We start from the raw sequence: 18,928 nt of genomic DNA on the forward strand, positions 1-18,928 counted from the left end.
GTTTATCAAGTGGAGCTTTATGGGAAAAACCTGAGAAACTGACTTGTAGAAGAAAATATTCTGTCTTCTCCTGTCATGGTAACCAAGTTGCAGGTTTTTATTACACTGTTGGGATGGAAGATACCAGAGTCTTAGTGAGCAGAGAAAGGTTTCAGAACCCGTGGCTAGTTGAATGTTGTTAGATTCCCAAATGTAATACTGCCAGCAATGGTGGCTGCTTCCCACTGCTGACTGTGAAAAGATGAAATTGGCCATAGACTTTCAAACTGAGGCTCTTTCATGATCAGAAAGCCAGTGTCATGACTTCTTATGAGCTTACAAATCTTTCTGACCTTATGATGCTGTGGAATCCAGAGTGCTGTTCCTCTGCATCTTCCATTGCACCAGTGCATAGGCTCTAATCGGCCTGATCAGCCCGTGAGATCTCAGAGCAAGAGTTCATCTTTACCCTCTTTCTTCCCCGTGCTAGGAGTTTAGCTGTCTGTATTCAAGGCAAGCTCTGCTATAGTGCAGCTGTGTAACCTTGGGTCAGACTGTGTGAAAACAGTGAAGTTGGGAGAAGAAGCTATGAGCAACCTTGTCTGGGGCCTCCATCTATGCACCTTCTGCCCCCTGGCTCTAGAGCTGCATTGGAGCTCCGGTCTTTGCCTGAACTGTGCCATAGGCACACTGTGCCTGGCCTTAACACATTGCTGCTTCTGACAGTGTCTTGCTAACTTCCTCTCTGGATCTCAGATTCTTTGGCACTGTGAACTTTTCTGGTGATGACTGTTATATTGGTTTACCCACACTGGACCTGTTCTGCACCCCTGATGAGAGAGATCACACCTGAATAAAGGCTGCACAGTTATGTAGAGGGGAGAGAACAGATTCCATGGTCCTGTATTGTTCTTCCGTCTGTATGGAGTTGTAGGAGCTGGCCTTCTCATGAGCACACTGACTTACTCATAGCCCTGATACACAACCTCAGCATGACAGTGGGACTTGGTGAGAACTATGCACTTGAATGTGTGTTAATACGACTGTGGATGCAGGAGGTGATAATTGTTGTGAAATGACACAGAACAGCCTCAAACCTAGAATGCTATTTTTGTATACTTTCAGTTGACTTATTTTGTGTATCTCACTTGTCTTTTACAATGCACGTAGCAATAGGAAAAAGCGGAAGTGCTGAGCCCAGCAAGATATCTTGAGATTCTTTAAGTATGTTCCTGTAATTATATCTCTCTAGAAGCCTTATGTTACAGCACTGATAGCTATTGCACTTTCCACTTCAAATTATGAGAAATTAATGTTTGTGACTGCTAAATACTAACAGACCTTTTAAACTTATATATTGGTATTATTATTCTTGTAATATCATATATTTACGTAGTAGTTATAACACGTGCATAACAACTTTAGTTTCTAAAATGAAGTTACTTTACCAGAACCTCTCCATCTAGGACTTAAGTTCTGACCCTGAATAGTGTGAAATTATTTTATCACTTGGTGAAATGAGAGTGTCTAGTTCCAAAGGGGGATTGCAAAATGTCTGTTGCATAGGCTTGATCACAGAATCATAGAATATCCTAGTTGAAAGGGACCCAAAAGGATCATGGAGTCCAACTCCCTGCTCCTTGCCGGACTACCTAAAACCAAACATATGACTAAGAGCATTGTCCAAACAGTCCCTGGACTCTGACTGGGTTGGTGCTGTGACCACTTCTCTGTGGAGCGTGTTCCAGTGACTGACCACCCTCTCTCACTGAAGAACCTTTTCCTAATGTCGAACCTGAACTTCCCCTGATGCAGCTTAGTGCCATTTCCTTGTTCTCAGTCCTCTCCCTCTCCCACCCAGCTAGGGAAAGGAGAGAGAGAATAAGGAGAGAGATTTTTCCGGATTTAAAGCTAAACTAGACAGCAAAACCCTATTGCTTCCCCCTACTCCCAGCAACTCCCACGGCACTCTCCTTAGCTGTGAGCAGTTCCAAAATGTCCCGGACCTCTTCTGGAGATAACAGCAGAGCAGACAGGAGCTGGGGGTAGAGTTATGAGGGTCAAGGATGCACAGGCCTAGGGATCAAAGAAGATGAATAGATGGAGTCCTTCCCAGATGCAAACCACAGGCAGAAAAGGAGAAGGAAATTGTCTTCTGTGATCCCTGAATTTAAACTGAGAGCCATGCAAACATATATATGGATATCTCTGCCCAATTTTGCCCTCCGTCTAGTCTACTTCTCCCTACAGGAGGCTTGCAGATATGACTCTTTTGCTCCTTTAGTGTCCAAAGCAGCAAATCCAACAAGCAGAACAAGGTGTCCTTCGTCTCTCAGCAGTAACTATAAACATTCAGATGTTATCAGTCCAGCAGCTGGAAAACTTGCTGCTACTTTCAGGAAGTGTGCTTAAAAGAGAGTTCACTGAAGAAAAAAAGAAAAAAAAAAAATTGGTAAAAGAAAAATTTGCTTCATTCCGGCTCAAACCAGGAAAACTCTGCTCTTGTGAGACACCACCTGGAGTACTGTCTCTAGTTCTGGAGCCCCCAACATAAGAAGGACATGGAGCTGTTGGACCGAGTCCAGAGAAGGAACACAAAGATGCTCAGAGGGCTGGAACACCTGTGTTATGAAGACAGACTGGGAAATTGAGGTTGTTCAGCCTGAAGAAGAGAAGGGACCAGGAAGGCCTTATAGCAGCCTTCCAGTATCTGAAGGAGGCCTGCAGGAGAGCCTGGGAGGTGCTTTTTACAAGGACATGTAGTGATAGGATGAGGGGTAATGGATTAAACTTTGAAGAAGGAAGATTTAGATCAGACATTTGCAGGAAATTTTTCACTTTGAGGATGGTGAGACACCAGAGAAGTTGTGGGTGCTCCTTTCCTGGCAGTGTTCAAGGTCAGGTTGGATTGATCTCTGAGCAACCTGATCTAGTGGGAGGTGTCCCTGCTAATCAGGAGGGGTTGGATCTACATGATCTTTAAGCCGTAGTAAATAGTTCCTCCTCAAACTCGCAACCAATCGCAAGTGGGGTCCCCCAGGGATCAATATTGGGCCCAATGCTTTTTAACATCTTCATAAGTGACCTGGATGTTGGGATCAAGAGCAGCCTGATGAGTTTGCTAATGGCACTATGATGAGTGGAGAAGTTGACACGCCGGGAGAGCCACTCTCCAGGATGACCTGGACAGGCTGCAGGAGTGGGCTAGCAGGAACCTAATGAAGTTCAACAGGGAGAAGTGTAAGGTCTTGCACCTGGGAACACATAACCCAGGAGTGCAGTTCAGACTGAGATCCACCTGGCTGGAGAGCAGCCCTGTGGAAAGGGACCTGGGGGTCTTGGTGAATAACAGGCTCAACATGAGGGAACAGTGTGTTGCAGGGGCAAAGAAAGCCAACAGGATGCTGGGCTGCATCAACAAGGGCATCACCAGCAGGGATAAAGATGTCATCATCCCGCTCTACTCGGTGCTTGTCAGACCACATCTGGAGTGTTGTGTTCAGTTCTGGTCCCCACTCTACAAAAAGGATGTGGACAGGCTGGAGAGGGTCCGAGAAGGGCCACAAGGATGATCAGAGGACTGGAGGACCTGGCATGTGAGGAGAGACTGAGAAAACTCAGCCTTGAGAAAAGAAGGCTTGGGGGAGATTTCATTACCATGTTCCAGTACTTAAGGGGTGGCTACCAAGAAGGTGAAGACTCCCTGTTTACAAGGAGTCACATGGAAAAGACAGAGGGTCATGGGCACAAGTTGCTCCTGGGGAGATTCCCATTGGACACATGAGGTAAATTTTTCACCATGAGGACTGTCAAACATTGGAATTGTCTCCCAAGGGGAGTGGTAGATTCCCCACATTGGACTGTCTCATCTTGACAGGGTGCTGAGCCATCTCATATAAAGTGTAGTATTCTGTAAAAAGGTTGGACCAGATGATCCTTGAGGTCTTCTTCAACCTGGCATTTTATGATTCCATGATGGTGGGAAGTTCTTCTGTATGTTTACATTTTTTTGCAGGACTTTATAACAAAAAAAATCTGCTAATCTGGGAATGCTTCTTCTTATAAATACAGTGAGGGTCTTGATTTAAATTGTTATTTTTTTTTCCATGTGGTTTGGGTTGTTTGTTTTTCCCTTGGCATCATCTTTCTCAGTAAGTGGTTGGAAAGTAAAAGTATTGCTGCTTTTCTTTATTTGCCTGCTATGTATCTGAGAACAGAGCTTTCTTATACAAGAGCCTTAATGGAAATCATGTGTGCTAAAGTAGGACTGATAATGACACTGAACTGCTCTTTGGAAATGGTCAGTAATGTTGACTACTAAGTCCATGTTAGTGTGTGGTACTTCCAGCCATTCTTTTCCGACTTTGCTTTGTCTATTTTTTGATTGAGCAACTGATATCGCAGTCTAGCTTTTGCAGTTGTATTACAAATTTTGGGAAACAGCTTGCTAATTCAGTGTAGAAAGGCAGAGTTGTCTGGCTTCTAGATTTCATAAGAAACTGGGGCTTTTTAGGTTCCCATAATCTCTGTTGAGGATTTGATAGTTGCTGTAGCCATGCAGTCAGAAGATTTTTATGATAATGTCTTCTAAACAGCACAGCTGATGAAGTGTGCTGCTGCAGTACTGAGTTGTGGTATGAATGATATAGCTTTCATTCCTCTTTTTACCTCTTGTTTTCATTGGTATAATGCACAATTAAATATGATGTGAAACTTGAGAGCATACCAAAAAAGGATAATTAGCTGCAGAAGGAATAAATGCAGAGAGATATGTGAAACTCTCCTGAGAGAGAGAAAAGCAGCAGATGCATTCTGATAAATCAGTGACAATTAGGCTTCTAAATTACCCAGCTAGTGCTGGTTGCTGTAGTTGAGTGCTTCAGGTTCTGCTGGCTGTTGAACAATGGAGAATTTTGATTTCTTTTTTTACCCTTTTTAAAAAATAATGTTAAATATAAGATGTTTGGCACTTGCAATAATCATGGCCCCTCCTACTGTGCCATTTGAAACCACTCCCTGCATAATCAAAGCATATCACTCCCCATGATTCTGAAGATATTTTACATTTCAGTACAAGCTTTTGTGCACTTAACCACATTTCCTACAGAGAGTACATTTGAAAAAAAGGAAAATATTTTTTAGGTGATAAATAAGAATGATTTGAACAGCATCTGATTTTCAGAGCTCAGAAGTACTGTAAAATCAAGCTTGAAGCACTAACTTGCTTTAATTTAAAATACTGGAAAATACAATCTAGTGACTGTTTTAGTGTTGATTTCTGTTTTCTGGTTCAGAATCCAATATGGCATTTAAATTGCTGCTAAAAATATTTCAGATTTTATATATATATCTATGAATGTAAAGAATCATAACACAGAGTTCAGCTCTGATCTTTGGGTAGCGTGTGATTTTGAGTACATTTTCTCACAGGACTCATCGTACTCACATGTGTTCAGGCTCTGTGTTTTTTATTTCAACTGTGCTTTCTGTCATGGCTTGGATGACTTATATTTCCCACTGGTTTGATGAAGATGATTGGTATGAAGGACAACAACGAGTAAGAATTATTTAAATTAATATTTTCTCTTTTACTTCCTTTATTGTTTCCTTCTTTAAGCTGCTGTGTATTATATTACTAGTACTGAAAGCAATATTCCCATAGTGATACTAAGAAGAGGTTTTTAGTAGTTTTAATGAGATCTTCAATCATAGATAAGCACATCTAAAATCAGGTTTTTTTAAATTAATGGTACTAGCTGGATAAATTATATTGGAGGTTTTGTGGCCACCTACTTGCATTTTTTGGTTGCATAATTTAATGACTAGTATTTTTTTAATATGCAATGAGATAGCAATCAAACCCTTAACTTTATTGTATTAAGATGAATTAATATCCTGTGCACTGAGTAAACTAACATAACTAAAGCAGTAATTGAGTAAAACAAAAATATTTGGGAGATATTAGTTCACCTAGCCTAATTGCAAAGTTGTGCCTTGGATATTTGTATATTTTTCTTAACATTTTTGTAAGGAGGAGGACTTGTTACTATAGCAACATTTGCAGGATATCTTGCATCTTTTTTTAACTGCATGCCTTGGGCAAGCTTGATCTCCTGCTGCTTTCATAGATTTATGGTGGGAAGTAATATCGGTATCAAGCTCCTTTATGTAATCATATATTTTTGTAATTTCTGTTTCTCATTTTGATAGTATATTCTCAGCTATTGAATCAGAATGCAGGGGGTGCCACTGAAACATAAGGGCCAGCAGCTGCTTTAGTTACGTTATTATGTATTGGTAATGCCAGTTATAGGCTTTTAAGTATTCAAAGCTAGCAGATTTTAATGCCTTCCCACTGTTCTCATTTTACATGTCACTCATTAATGTTTCAGATGTGGAGTTATCTTTTAATAGCTGTTCATCAGGGATTCAGGTGTGAGATGTGTCAAGAAGTAACTTCATCTGAAATCAGAATTGTCATCTTTGCAATTTGCCAGCAGAAAGGCAATCTTCTGGTAATTGTGGCATCTCTGGGTTGGAAGATGAGAACAAAATTCTTATGGAGGGTCCCAGATCCTTTTTACTGAGATCAGACATGGTTGTATGTATTTCTTTGTCATACATACAGTATCTGAAAACTACCATATTACTGAACAGTATTCTATAGGTTATGGTTTTGTTACCACTGCCAGTTGATTAGGTATGTAGTTCAACGTTCCTAGTGATGTAATATTAGAAATATCAGCATTTCTCCATGCTCTGTTTCAAACCTTAGTTTGAAATCTCTTAAATCTCTTTAGATTATCTTGCTGAAGTTGCACAATAGATATTCTAGTTAAACTGTATAAACAGTGTAGTCAAGACAATAGAAAGGACCTTAAAGGTCATCTAGTTCCAACCCTCCCTGCCATGGGCAGGGACACCTTCCACTAGACCAAGTTGCTCAACAAACCTGGCATTTGAACACTTCCAGGGAGGGGGAATCCACAGCTTCTTTGAGCAATGTGTGCCAGTGTCTCACCACACTCACAGGATAGAATTTCTTCCTAACACCTAGTCTAAATTTACCCTCTTTCACTTTGCAACTGTTCCCTCTTGTCCTGTTACTATATGCCCTTTTTAAAAGTTCCTCCTCAGCTTTCCTGCAGACCCCCTTCAGGTACTAGAAGGCCATTATAAGGTCTCCCTAGAGCCTTCTCTTCTCCAGGCTCGACAACCCTGACTCTCACAACAACCCCCATCTCCTTTGGCTTCAAAGGAGAGGTTCTACAATCATCTGATCATCCTCATGGCCCTCCTCTGGACTCCCTTTCTAACATGGTTTTCCATGACAGCTAGTCTTTGACAAGGTACATACTGTGTATGTATACATCATCTTCTGATGTACTTACTCTTACTTTTGAGTTTCCCCAGATTCATAAATTTATATAAATACATGTAATGGATAGGTAGCATAGAATAGAATTTAGAAAATATACTACTTAAATACTCCTTCCAGAAGCAGTTTTTTGAAATTTCATTGGTCTGCTTATTCTTAGCAAATTTAATTTGACTATTGGCTTCTAAGTTGCATATGTACCAGAATATTCCAGTTATCCTTTATTTCATGGGTCTGTACCTAATAATAAGAATTTAATTTCTTAACATGGCTATAATGTGCTTTTTCCAGCCCCACTGGCACTTGATGTCTACCATGTCTTGCAGACACAGTGAGAGTTCTTCCTAGGTTTGAAGACCTTTGTGTTTTTTAACAAGATTAATTCATTGTACATTATAGACCTTCAAGCTGATGGGTTTGGGTGTGGTAATGAATTTGAAAGTCTGATTCACAGGTCACATTTCATCTCCAGGGGATTTTCCCACAAAGATGGCTATAATGTAGCCAGTGTCTTGAAGGAGACATGACTTTTATATCGCTAAAGAAAATGTTTAATTATTACATTATCGTAGGCATATTGACAAAAATACTTGTACCTGGGGACAATAGACTTGATGAGATATAACAATTTTACATGTCAAACATAGACAGCAAGCTTTCCACGTTAGAAAACACTGGAAGATAGTGATAATAGAATGAACAGAAGCAGACACCACTAACCCTTTACTGCATATAGCTGTTCAAAAACTAGGAGTTTATATATACAGAAGCATATTGATTAACACACGTGTATGTACTCATTTGGATAACTCATACACCATATGGACCACAATCGCTAACAATATAAGCCTGTATTATCGGTTCTGGTTGGTGGTTATAAATTCATTAATACATGCAGGCACATCTCTTGATAAATAAAGGGTGACAAGTGATGGATTTTAAGAGCCATTATTATTCTGTAAATATTGTTGTAGTACAGTCCAGAAATACAGTGAGCAATGGATACACTGAGTAGCTGAAGCAGGGAAAAAGGAGTTACGTTAAAATTAAAATGGTGCCTGTTAAAGAACTGCAGTTGCCAGGCTACTTTTGCTCTCTGTGTGTGGTGTGACAAAATGCTCAGTCTTTTCTCCTGCATCCTTTAGTTACTGCATTATTCTGTGAACATCAAGGGTTAGTTCCTTCATCTCCCAACCAGAGCAAGATTTTCCATTTATGGGAACAGCAACGTATTGGAATGAGCATGGAAATCCCAAAGTGTTTTACAAAAAATTATACCTATGCTAAGGTAGAGATTATTAGACATTTTTATTTAAGTTATTGATATATAGCCATATCTATGTATCTAGTCCATGCAGTTTTTATTTTCAAATAATATAGCTCTATATTGCATACAGAATTTCAGTTTCTGGGTTTTTTCTATATTTAGCAACAAGGAAGGACTAGGCTGATCCTGGCAATTGAAAAGGTTTTTTTTGTCCTCCCTCTTTGCTTCATCTCCTTGGAAACCGTGGGCATCCTTTGACAGCTTACCCAAAGTGGTACATGTTTTTTACATGCACATTCTTTTTCAGTGTATACTTGAGAATTCACTATAATTACATGTGCATCCCTTTTGAAATAAAATGCCTTTTTAACAAAGTATGAAAAATACACATTTTATAACAATCCAGTGTGTATAAAATCATATATATATCTGTTGATTTGGTTATACAGCATTTCTAGTTTTCTGGCCTTTTATTCAGGCTGTTCTGGTAAGTGCTGCTTTCTTCCTTGTACCTTATGTTCAACAGAAGTCTATAATGTATGAAAAGAGCTGCGGGAAAGTACTTTGATGCATGATATTTAGAGATTAACAGTCAGTAAGCCATACAACTGTAATTTCTACTTCAAGGTACTATTGGACTGAATTTCAAAGCAAATGCTTCTTTTCAGTTGCAGTGTGTTTTGTAAAACAGTTTATAACTCATTAAAAGGAGCAGGAAAGATTAACAAGTTTAAAAGAGCGAGTATTAGTAAATAAAATGCAAACTCCGATCTATAATATAGCTCAGAATATTTTACATATGTAATTTTTTTATGGATACTTAAATAGGAAAAACCCATATTGAAGAATCAAAGTTTAATAAAGCTTCTTAAGCATGAATTAACTCAATGGAATAATGATATATCACAAAGTAGCATTTTTCATCTAAACATTTTCATTTGAATATCAGACTTCTAGAAAAACAGTACATTATCAATAATTGTAGCTTTAATTAAAACTTGTGAATGAAGCAAATTGGTGAATTTCTTCCAAAAAACTTACTAAAGTTACCTTTTGTCTTTAATGTAAATGTGGAACAAAGAGAAGACAAATGTGTTCTAGTTCAAACACAGTACTTAATATGACATATCCAATACTGCTTACAGACATACATTTAAAACTAGGCTGAAATATTTTTATAGCCATTTGATTACTGTGATTTTTGGTCATGAGTAATATAGTCTGAATTCTGAAGAGTGATGCATGCATTTGGAAATATTTAAAATACCCTAAACTATGCAGGTGTCCTGATGACATTAAAAAAACAAACAACATATATATATATATATGTGTCTCTTCGTTTTAAGTCAGCTGCATGCAAAATATGGAAATACTAGTGCTAGAAGTGGAACCACCTCCAAACCCAAAGTGCTAGGCTGTTTTGTGTGATCACAGTAATTGTAAAACCCGTGTAAAGGACTTTTTTCCCTTTTGTTCTAGATTTCAGCACTTAAGCTTAGAATCTTTTTTGTCAGCTGATTAGTATAGTATTCTCCTATTGACTAGGTTTCATATAATCAGGCATAACTTCTCTCTCCTGTCAAGGCAAAAAGGAAGATCTGTTGAATATATTAACAAGAATTCATTTTCTACAGATTACCGCAGAATACTACGTGATAAATCTGTTGTTACTCTGAAGGAAACATCTGTGGACTTCTGTTTTAGCATCTGTAAGAGATCTTAATGTAACAGTCAATCTTACCTGTAGTGAAACAGCAAATTAAACAGAGAGAGACTTAAGTCTCATGAAGGTTGCTTCTTATATTTATTCATTACTATTTATCTGCTAAGTAGATACCGCAAGCGGATAAGAAAAATAGAAAATAAAATTAGTCATTCAACTTATTTTCGTCTCTTGTATATATCTATTAAAATGGAAATTTTAATATATTTATATATATTTATATAATACGCTTTTTGTCAGTATTGCCCGATAGGTTCCTTTGAGTACTACAGGTCACCATTACCATAGTTGTATAAAGTTTTTTTTCCTAAATGTGCCTTCATACTAATGTAATTCAGAAAAATATTTCCTGCTCCATATAGTAGATATTGAGTAGGTGGAAAGTGATCTGCAGACAATGTATCTCTCCTAAAGCTGTTACACAACATTGTGTTGCCTAACCACTCCTTGTACTTCATCAAGAGTTTCTCCCTCAAAATACTTGATTGCATTTGAAGTCTCCTTTTTTCTTTTTAATTCCCTTTCCTTTGTGGGGCTTTAAAATCTACCTAACACTTGGTAAACTGAATGTAACTCTCTGTCTTTTAAAGATTATAGTCTCAGCTCTTTTACCTAGAGATCCCATCCTCCATGTAATGTTTATCCACATAATGTCCCTCAGTCCATTAATCTGTCTTCAGTATAAATGTGTCCTTAAATGAGACAGTCTATAACGTAGTTGGAAGGGTGAATTTTTATGTTTGGACCCTACCTGAGCTCATGCTGAAGCACTCAGTGGTATGGTGAAACTCAGCAGACTTTTCCTTCACCAGTCTGCACAAGAAGATTCTTTTCTGCAGGAACTCTCACTGACACAAGTACAATTGTTTTTCTGTGTTAGGATTCTACTGCTAGCCTGGTTGAAGTCATATGTATGAAGAGGCTTCAACTATCTAATATATCTAAATATCCTGTTTATAGGTAGTACTTTCAGTCATGGAGCCTTGTTTGGACTGATTTAACTTCTGTGAAGAAGTAGTGAATCCTTTTTACAGTTATTTGGACCTTGTTCTGCCATTTGGATCACCACAAGATTACAGGCTGTGATCCACCTTTTCATCCTTGTCAACCTCTATTGCAGTTGTTTGACCTCTAGAGCTTTCTGTGGTGGTGGTAAAGCCACAATTATTACTTCTGCAGGCCGATGGAGCAGGCATTGCATCAGCAGACAGTTGGCTTGAACCTGGGATGTTTGTATCACATGATGACTCATTTCTAATTGAAACGGTTGGCCTTTCCTACTTGCCTGCTGTAAATAAATGCAACCAGGCTCATTTTGAAGGTTTTCTTAAATCACAGAATCACAGAATGATTAGGGTTGGAAGGGACCTATGGAGGTCATCCTGTAGAAACCACCCACCAGTTTAATTTTAACAATACCTTTGCAAATGTGTGGATTCTTGTCTGTAGTAGAATATGTAAACGGATCACAGAAAAATGGCCAGGCTTATGTGCTTCAAATAATATTTTGACATCAGCATGAATCAGATGTGGGGTAGGTGGATAACTGGTCTTGCCCAGCAAAGAATTACTTGTGTTTGTATTTAAAGTCAGTTCTTGTCTCATTCTGAGCAGAGCTGGTAGTTTTAAGACATGTTTTGGACAGTGAAGGCATAATTTTATATATAGTAGTGTTACACTAAGCTTTTCTTTTTATTTTCCAGTTTTCTTCAACTTTTTTTGTTAAACAGTAGTTATTAAGAAAATTTAGAAAGCTTCTCCAAAGAGGATTATTATTATAAGTAATAAGTAATGCATAGTTGTTCTATGCAAGTAGTTTGAAGATCTTTTTAGAAATGTTGCTTAACTTACTTAAAACAAATTGTTAGCATGTGGTCTATTTTTTTCAGTCATCTTTGTAAGGGATGAAGAAGAGAGCAGAGAGGGCTCTGTATACTGTAATATAGTTGAACCAGATTGCAGAAGAAAATGAGTGTGATGAAGAATAGCTTCAGCTAGTACAAATCAAGAACTATTCAAGCTTTCATGTGCTGCCCCCCTCCCTTTTTTTCCTCCCAAATGGATTCCTGTGAATGGTATTAAAATCCCTTTCTTGCATTGCACTGAAGATCTGTGAACATCTGCTTGGCTTTATTTCAGCTACATTAAATTGCACCTCATAAACACAAGATGTTGCTTTTAAATCACAAAGTCTAGCTGTAATTTTAAGGTACATAAGTATATGTTATTTTTGGGAAGAAAAAATATTATTCTGTTCTTTTAACATTCTGTCATCTTGTTGTCAAATAAATTTATGTTTTAAAGGCAAAAATGTCACAGGTTAAACAAGTGGGACTTCTAGCTGCGGGATGTCAGCCATGGAACAAGGATGTATGTGCTGCTAGTGGGGACAGATTTGCCTACTGTGCTACCCTTGCTATTTATATTTATCAGGTAAGATTACTTTTATTTAAGAAACTTTGTGGAGCAAGTTACTACTTTCTTGATTTTCTGAATTGCTCATCTCCACAGTCTTCTGAAGTTTGCAGTTACTATACACAAACAGAAACCAAAAAAATAGAAATCCAATGGGATATTAAATTTTCAGACTGAGAAATACATCAGGAAATAAAGGATATACATATTTTAACTTAATGAGTTATACCACTAGTAGGATTAAAGTAAATAAAAATTACTGTAAGGTTTGGGCATTTGATTGATTTATTTTAATTGTACCAAGTGATTTAAGAAATTAGAAGGATTTCAAGCACATTTTCGTTTTCTATCCTGTTTAACCTCTTACAGGTTACTAAATTATTTCTACCATACCTATAAGTAAAGTATTTTAGGTTTGAGTGCAGCTATTAATGGTATGTAATAGTTTATAAGTGAAAAGAGGATCGACTGTATTAATAGTTATTGGGCTAATTGAATATTTAACAAGTTTTCTGTCCAAGTAAGATGTATGAGAGTTTGATCTGTTAAGATATCAGGTATTGACAATTGTCAGATCCACTATAATTTCATATTTAATATTCATATTCATATTTCATATTAACTGTTTTCCAGCCCAACAGTACTTAAAGTTAATTTACAAAATATGTATTTCTAAAATGAATGTTACTTTTTGTTTAGCTGGATCATCGATACAATGAATACAAGCTCCGGGCAATTATGTCTGAGCATAAGAAGACAATCACAGCCATATCTTGGTGTCCCCACAATCCTGACATGTTTGCAAGTGCCAGTGCAGATAGTTTAGTGATTATTTGGAATGTGACAGAACAGAAAGTTGTGGCCAAGCTGGACAATACAAAAGGTATTTCAGACATTGAGATCTATTTGATCCATACAGCTTTGTCATCCACTGCTTTCAGAAATAATTGATATAGAGTAAATTTTAAGCAGTTGGTAGACGAGAGGTTTAACAATTGCTTAACACAATATTCTTGTCAGATTTATTGCAGTTCATTTTAGAAAATAATGATAGTGTGTTTGAGTGAATTGTGCTAAACCATCTAGTAGTTGGTAAAGAAAGAGGTTATTATTTTTTCTAAAGTACTTGACCGATTCAAGAATTTGGTTTGCCATTGATTATTTATTGAGGAGGAAAAAAAATATGTTTTCCATCATGGTATTGAAGGTTAAACAATTTCATGTTAAACTGTGTTTGTTTTAATAATAATTTAACAGAAGTGAAAGCAAATAAAATCTAGCCTTAAACAAATTCAAGTGTAATTTATCAGTGAATTTGGAAAACATATGTTTACCTGCATCTTCTCTCAGAACTTGAAACTGCCGGTTAAAAGATTGTAGCAGAAGTTTATGGGGTTTAAAGTCTGTGTTCGCCACCTTTCGCTGCCCCACTCTTGCTCATTTCCTTCAGACAAAACCAGTGCCTGTATTTCTCTTCTTACAGTCAACCTCGGTCAGGTGTTCTTGACTCCTAAATTTGCATATAGGTGCAATCTAAGACCAGTCAGTATTTCAGGATCTTCAGAGACATTTCTGGACTTCTTACTCTCTTCTTTCCAGAGCACTTAGGATACCTCTGAAAATCTTATATATCTTGCATATCTGCAAAAGGAATAAGTAGGAAACAACCCACATTAATTTGATCTATTCTAAATGGAATAATGTATCGGTTTATGCATTAAGGTAAAACCCAATACTTATTTTTCAATTCATTCCTTGTTTAAAATACTACTTCAGCCCAATGAGTACATGTGAAAGAACCTTTTTAAAGCTAATTTATTTTTAGGATAATATGTTTAAACCTCCAATTGATGCTACTTCTACTTTCTTTGGCACTGCCATATTTAAGTGTCTAATAACAACTTTGAATTTTCAGCTTGAGCAGTTTGTCTTACTGTCATTTAATCCTTCACACACTATTAAATTATGAGGATAAGTAGGACTGGAGATATAAAGGTCAAAATTCTTCAACTGGAACACCTACAGTTAGGTATTAGGCAACTGAATTAAAACTGATATATCCTGAAGGAAGGTATCAAGAGTTCCCTTTCATTACAGGGCTTGCTTTACAGTTTTGTCAAAAATATATGCCTCTCTCTAAATTAAATTAAATTGTGTGTTGCAAAAAAATAGACATCTTAAAGTTTTCATTATTTTATCAGCCTAGTAGCAGATGGTTTACAATAAAACAATGGTGAATGGAATTGTGAATGAATGTACGTATTGCTTAGAGGATCAGGCTTATCCACTTCCATATGTGTGATTGTCTTTGCCACTGATGAAATCAAGTGTAAGTATAAAGCACAGCCCATCAAAGCAGTATTAAAACAATTTGGGAAATAGTTCTACTTGCTGCTCATGGATGTGCGTAGTTTACTTTTACACCATAAGATGTTCACACAGTTGTCTAAATATCAGTCTAATAATTTTTATGTAGAGTAATTATTTTTACAGATTTTCAAGACAATTGCTGATAATGGGACAATCATTAATACACTGAATTTCATATCCAGGTTCTTATAAGGTTTACCTGTATGTTTCAGGAATTCCTGCGTCACTTAGCTGGTGCTGGAATGGAGGGGATGCTGTTGCATTTGTCTCCCACAGAGGTCCATTGTACATTTGGACTATCTCAGGACCTGACAGTGGGGTAACTGTCCACAGAGAAGCACATAGTTTCTTGTCAGATATCAGTCTGTTTAGATGGCATCCAAAGAAAAAAGGAAAAATAGTATTTGGACATACTGATGGAAGCTTATCTATTTTTCAGCCAGGTAAAAACTGATACAGTAAAATATTTAGTTATATATGTATTATTTTTGTCTATATAATTCTGCATTTTTTTGTTTAGGTTTTTTAACATATGCACATATATAAAATCTGTTATTAGTTCATAGTATTCCTGCTCCTTCAATATCACAAAAATATGTTTTCTTAGATAAAGAACACAGAGCATTTTCTTTGTATCTTCTCCCTTTTGTGACCAAGATAACATTGCAATTTTCAAGAAGTACAATAAATGGGGGCTTTTTAGGGAATGATAACAACTATGATCGTCTGCAGAACTATATTTCCCAGCAAGTTTGTTCTTCTGAATTGACTAACTTGAGTCTTTAGCTTAGTCTCTTACTTTGCTTGCAGTTGATCTAGAGTCCTCCACTTCGTATTCTAAAGACCTCTGCGTTTTTGTAGGTAGATTTGTAGAATCTCATGTTACACCTTGTATTATTCAAGATTCTGTTAAAGACTATGTGGGAAAATATTTCTCCGCTCATGTCTGAAATCCACCAAGCTTGGCAAAGATCTACTTACAAAACAATTGTCAGAACTGAGTAGCAATCTTTTTTTCTTGTAGAGCTGCCATTCAAGGCCCAGACTTGCATGGAATAAGAAATCTGAATATTTTAAGTCAAAGGATTATATTCTTGTAATTAAGGCAGTGACATTTGTGTGATCATAATGACTTTGAAAGAACACAGACCAGTTTTAGTTTTCTTTTAACTTGATTTATTTATGCTATTTGAAAAAGATGAAGAATTTGTTTAGATAAAAACATAGATGTGTTAAGAATAGATCACAAAAATTTTGGTGAAGAGATAGATTAATTAAAATACGTTTCAAAACTAACTAATATTAAAAAATATAATATATCCCTATAATAAAATATAGCACCATTACTGAGTTACCCTTTCAAAATGACCTTAATATGTCATAACATTCAGTTATAACTGAAAATGTAGGCTTATCCAAGTTACCTTTTTTACCAACAGTGGGTTTCTAGATTGCAATTTATGGGTGTTGAATTAGATATTTAATAAACTGTTCTTGTATTCTTGACCTGTAACATGTATTTGAAGCTGTGCTGCAGGCTTTTACTCTTGGAAGTTGTTAGGACAATATGTCTGATTGATTTATTTAGTATAAAATTATGTTAATACGCTTGATAGCTTATTATAATCTTACTGGTACAGACAGTAGAGCAGGCTACTAAAAATTTCAAGGAGAGACAAAATTATGTTTGCAAAACTTTTAACTCCTGAAAGGATATACTTGTTTTCATATTGAAATAATTTGTTTTCTTATGCTCTTAAAGGTTCTAAAAATCAGAAACATGTCTTAAGACCAGAGTCCCTTGAAGGAACAGATGAAGAGGATCCAGTTACAGCATTGGAGTGGGACCCCTTGTCAACTGACTATCTTCTTGTAGCTAATTTACATAATGGTATTCGACTAGTTGACTCTGAATCTCTGTCCTGTATCACAACTTTTAGTTTTCCCAGTTCAGCAGCGTCTGTTCAGTGTTTAGCTTGGGTTCCTAGTGCACCTGGAATGTTTGTAACTGGAGGTAAGCCTTTTATTTGATTTATACAAAGGTAATAAATGTAAGGCTAAGTCTTCTACACTGATACTTTATTTGTATGATCCTTCTGTTTCTTAACATTTCTACAAATAAAACCATACATGGATTGTACAAAAAAACCCCAACCATATAAATGTGGAAAAGAACATTGGGCAAGTTTTATATTTGGGTTTTTTTTTTATTTGTTGGGTACATAAACAAGTGACTTTGCTTTTTATACTAAATAATGTTTTCTTCATGCACACTTGAACAGCAAATATGAGTTACTTTGGGAGTAGGAATAAAAAATTATTGTTCTATGTCACGTCTTGCTCCAGCTTGTATTTCTCTATTTTTAGAAGGATAAAAAAAAAACAACAGTCTATTTCTTGCCTCTTTTCTGCATCATAGACGTTAGTGCTTAGGTTGAAGGACTAATGAGTAAGAAAACTGAGGTGTTGAAAATGTTTTATAATGAGAGAGGCTCCATAGAGCTTCTCTGCTGAAGTTTAAATAACTAATGCTAATAACTATTTTATTAATAGTGACACTACCATGGAAATTACAGTGCATGCTTACAAATTACTTCTTAGGATTCTAATTTTAATTCATATTGTATTTTTTATTAAACCAGTCCTTAGACTGCATATCTCTGTGTACATTAAAATATAATAATATATTTTAAAAATAAATGATTTCAAATGTGGTTTTTTTAACCCTCAGATTCTCAGGTTGGTGTGTTACGTATTTGGAACGTTTCACGTACAACACCTGTAGATAATTTTAAATTGAAGAAAACTGGTTTCCATGGTTTGCATGTGCTGAGTTCTCCTCCAAAGAAAAAGCGTAAGTGTAATTGTTATTGTTATTCATTGTAATGGCTACAAGTTAAGAAAATATTTTTTCTGTATTTTGTTATATCCAAGTTGATCTCTGTAAGTTTGTGTCAGATCTGTAGTTCTTAATTAAATGAAGTACCCTCTGGTGCCAGTGAACTAGAAAAATGTGTAAAGGATCAAGCACTTTATAAGGCCCTTTAGTGGTCCAGGCTTTTGTTTTTATTCTTATTGGAATACAAAGCATTACTCTTTCTAATCATTACTTATTAAATTAAAAAATAAAAATATCATATTGTCTATATATTTTTTTCCTTTTTTTTATTAAGCATATTCATCACAGTATCCTACTAAAAATCACCATACATCCTCAACAAGTGAGGCTGTTCCTCCTCCAACTTTAACCCAAAACCAAGCATTTTCACTCCCTCCGGGTCACGCAGTCTGTTGCTTCATGGATGGTGGAGTGGGGCTTTATGACATGGGAGCCAGGAAGTGGGATTTCCTTAGAGATTTGGTATGTCCTCTCTATTTTTCATTCGGGTTCTTTTTTACCTAAAGGGCAAAATTATTAAAAAAAAAAAAAAAAAAAAAAAAAAAATTTTTGGGCCTTAGTTTATCTCAAATTCATTTAATTTCAAATGAAAATGGATAAACGTACCCTCATCCTAACCACTATGGAATTCTTGGGTTTTTTTTAGCTTAGGTTTTTTTAATTCTGTTTTTTAGTAACTCGGTTCCAATGGAAAATGCTGACAAGTTCCTGGCATTGCATCACTCTTTTGTTTCAGGAAATTTTTCTGTCTTTAATAATGATCTATGAGGAGTGTTATAGTCCAAGCTATTTTATGCCTTTTCATTTGGACTGATGAGCCATTTTTTTTGGAACTCATAATGGATCTGACAGGTTATAATACAGTGTGTTTTAGAGTTTGATCTAGAGTTAGACTTC

At 36.4% G+C, this 18,928-nt stretch overlaps 1 protein-coding gene across 2 annotated transcripts in view; it reads left to right on the top strand.

The window, feature by feature from the left end:
* Window positions 1-5,470: 5,470 nt before the first annotated feature.
* WDR17 (WD repeat domain 17) overlaps window positions 5,471-18,928 on the top strand; it is a 38,856-nt gene continuing 25,398 nt past the window's right edge. Inside the window, exons 1-7 of one of the 2 annotated variants that reach the window (XM_009995952.1) lie at window positions 5,471-5,536; window positions 12,652-12,780; window positions 13,462-13,645; window positions 15,345-15,575; window positions 16,895-17,146; window positions 17,864-17,986; window positions 18,306-18,493. In XM_009995952.1, coding sequence (XP_009994254.1) covers window positions 5,471-5,536; window positions 12,652-12,780; window positions 13,462-13,645; window positions 15,345-15,575; window positions 16,895-17,146; window positions 17,864-17,986; window positions 18,306-18,493 — 1,173 coding nt within the window. Of the gene's footprint in view, window positions 5,537-12,651; window positions 12,781-13,461; window positions 13,646-15,344; window positions 15,576-16,894; window positions 17,147-17,863; window positions 17,987-18,305; window positions 18,494-18,928 lie in introns of those variants that run through there. The other variant, XM_009995953.1, reaches the window with a different exon arrangement.

The sequence above is a fragment of the Chaetura pelagica genome, unplaced genomic scaffold (assembly GCF_000747805.2).
Source record: "Chaetura pelagica isolate M959 unplaced genomic scaffold, ChaPel_1.0 scaffold142, whole genome shotgun sequence".
Lineage (NCBI taxonomy): Eukaryota > Metazoa > Chordata > Aves > Apodiformes > Apodidae > Chaetura > Chaetura pelagica.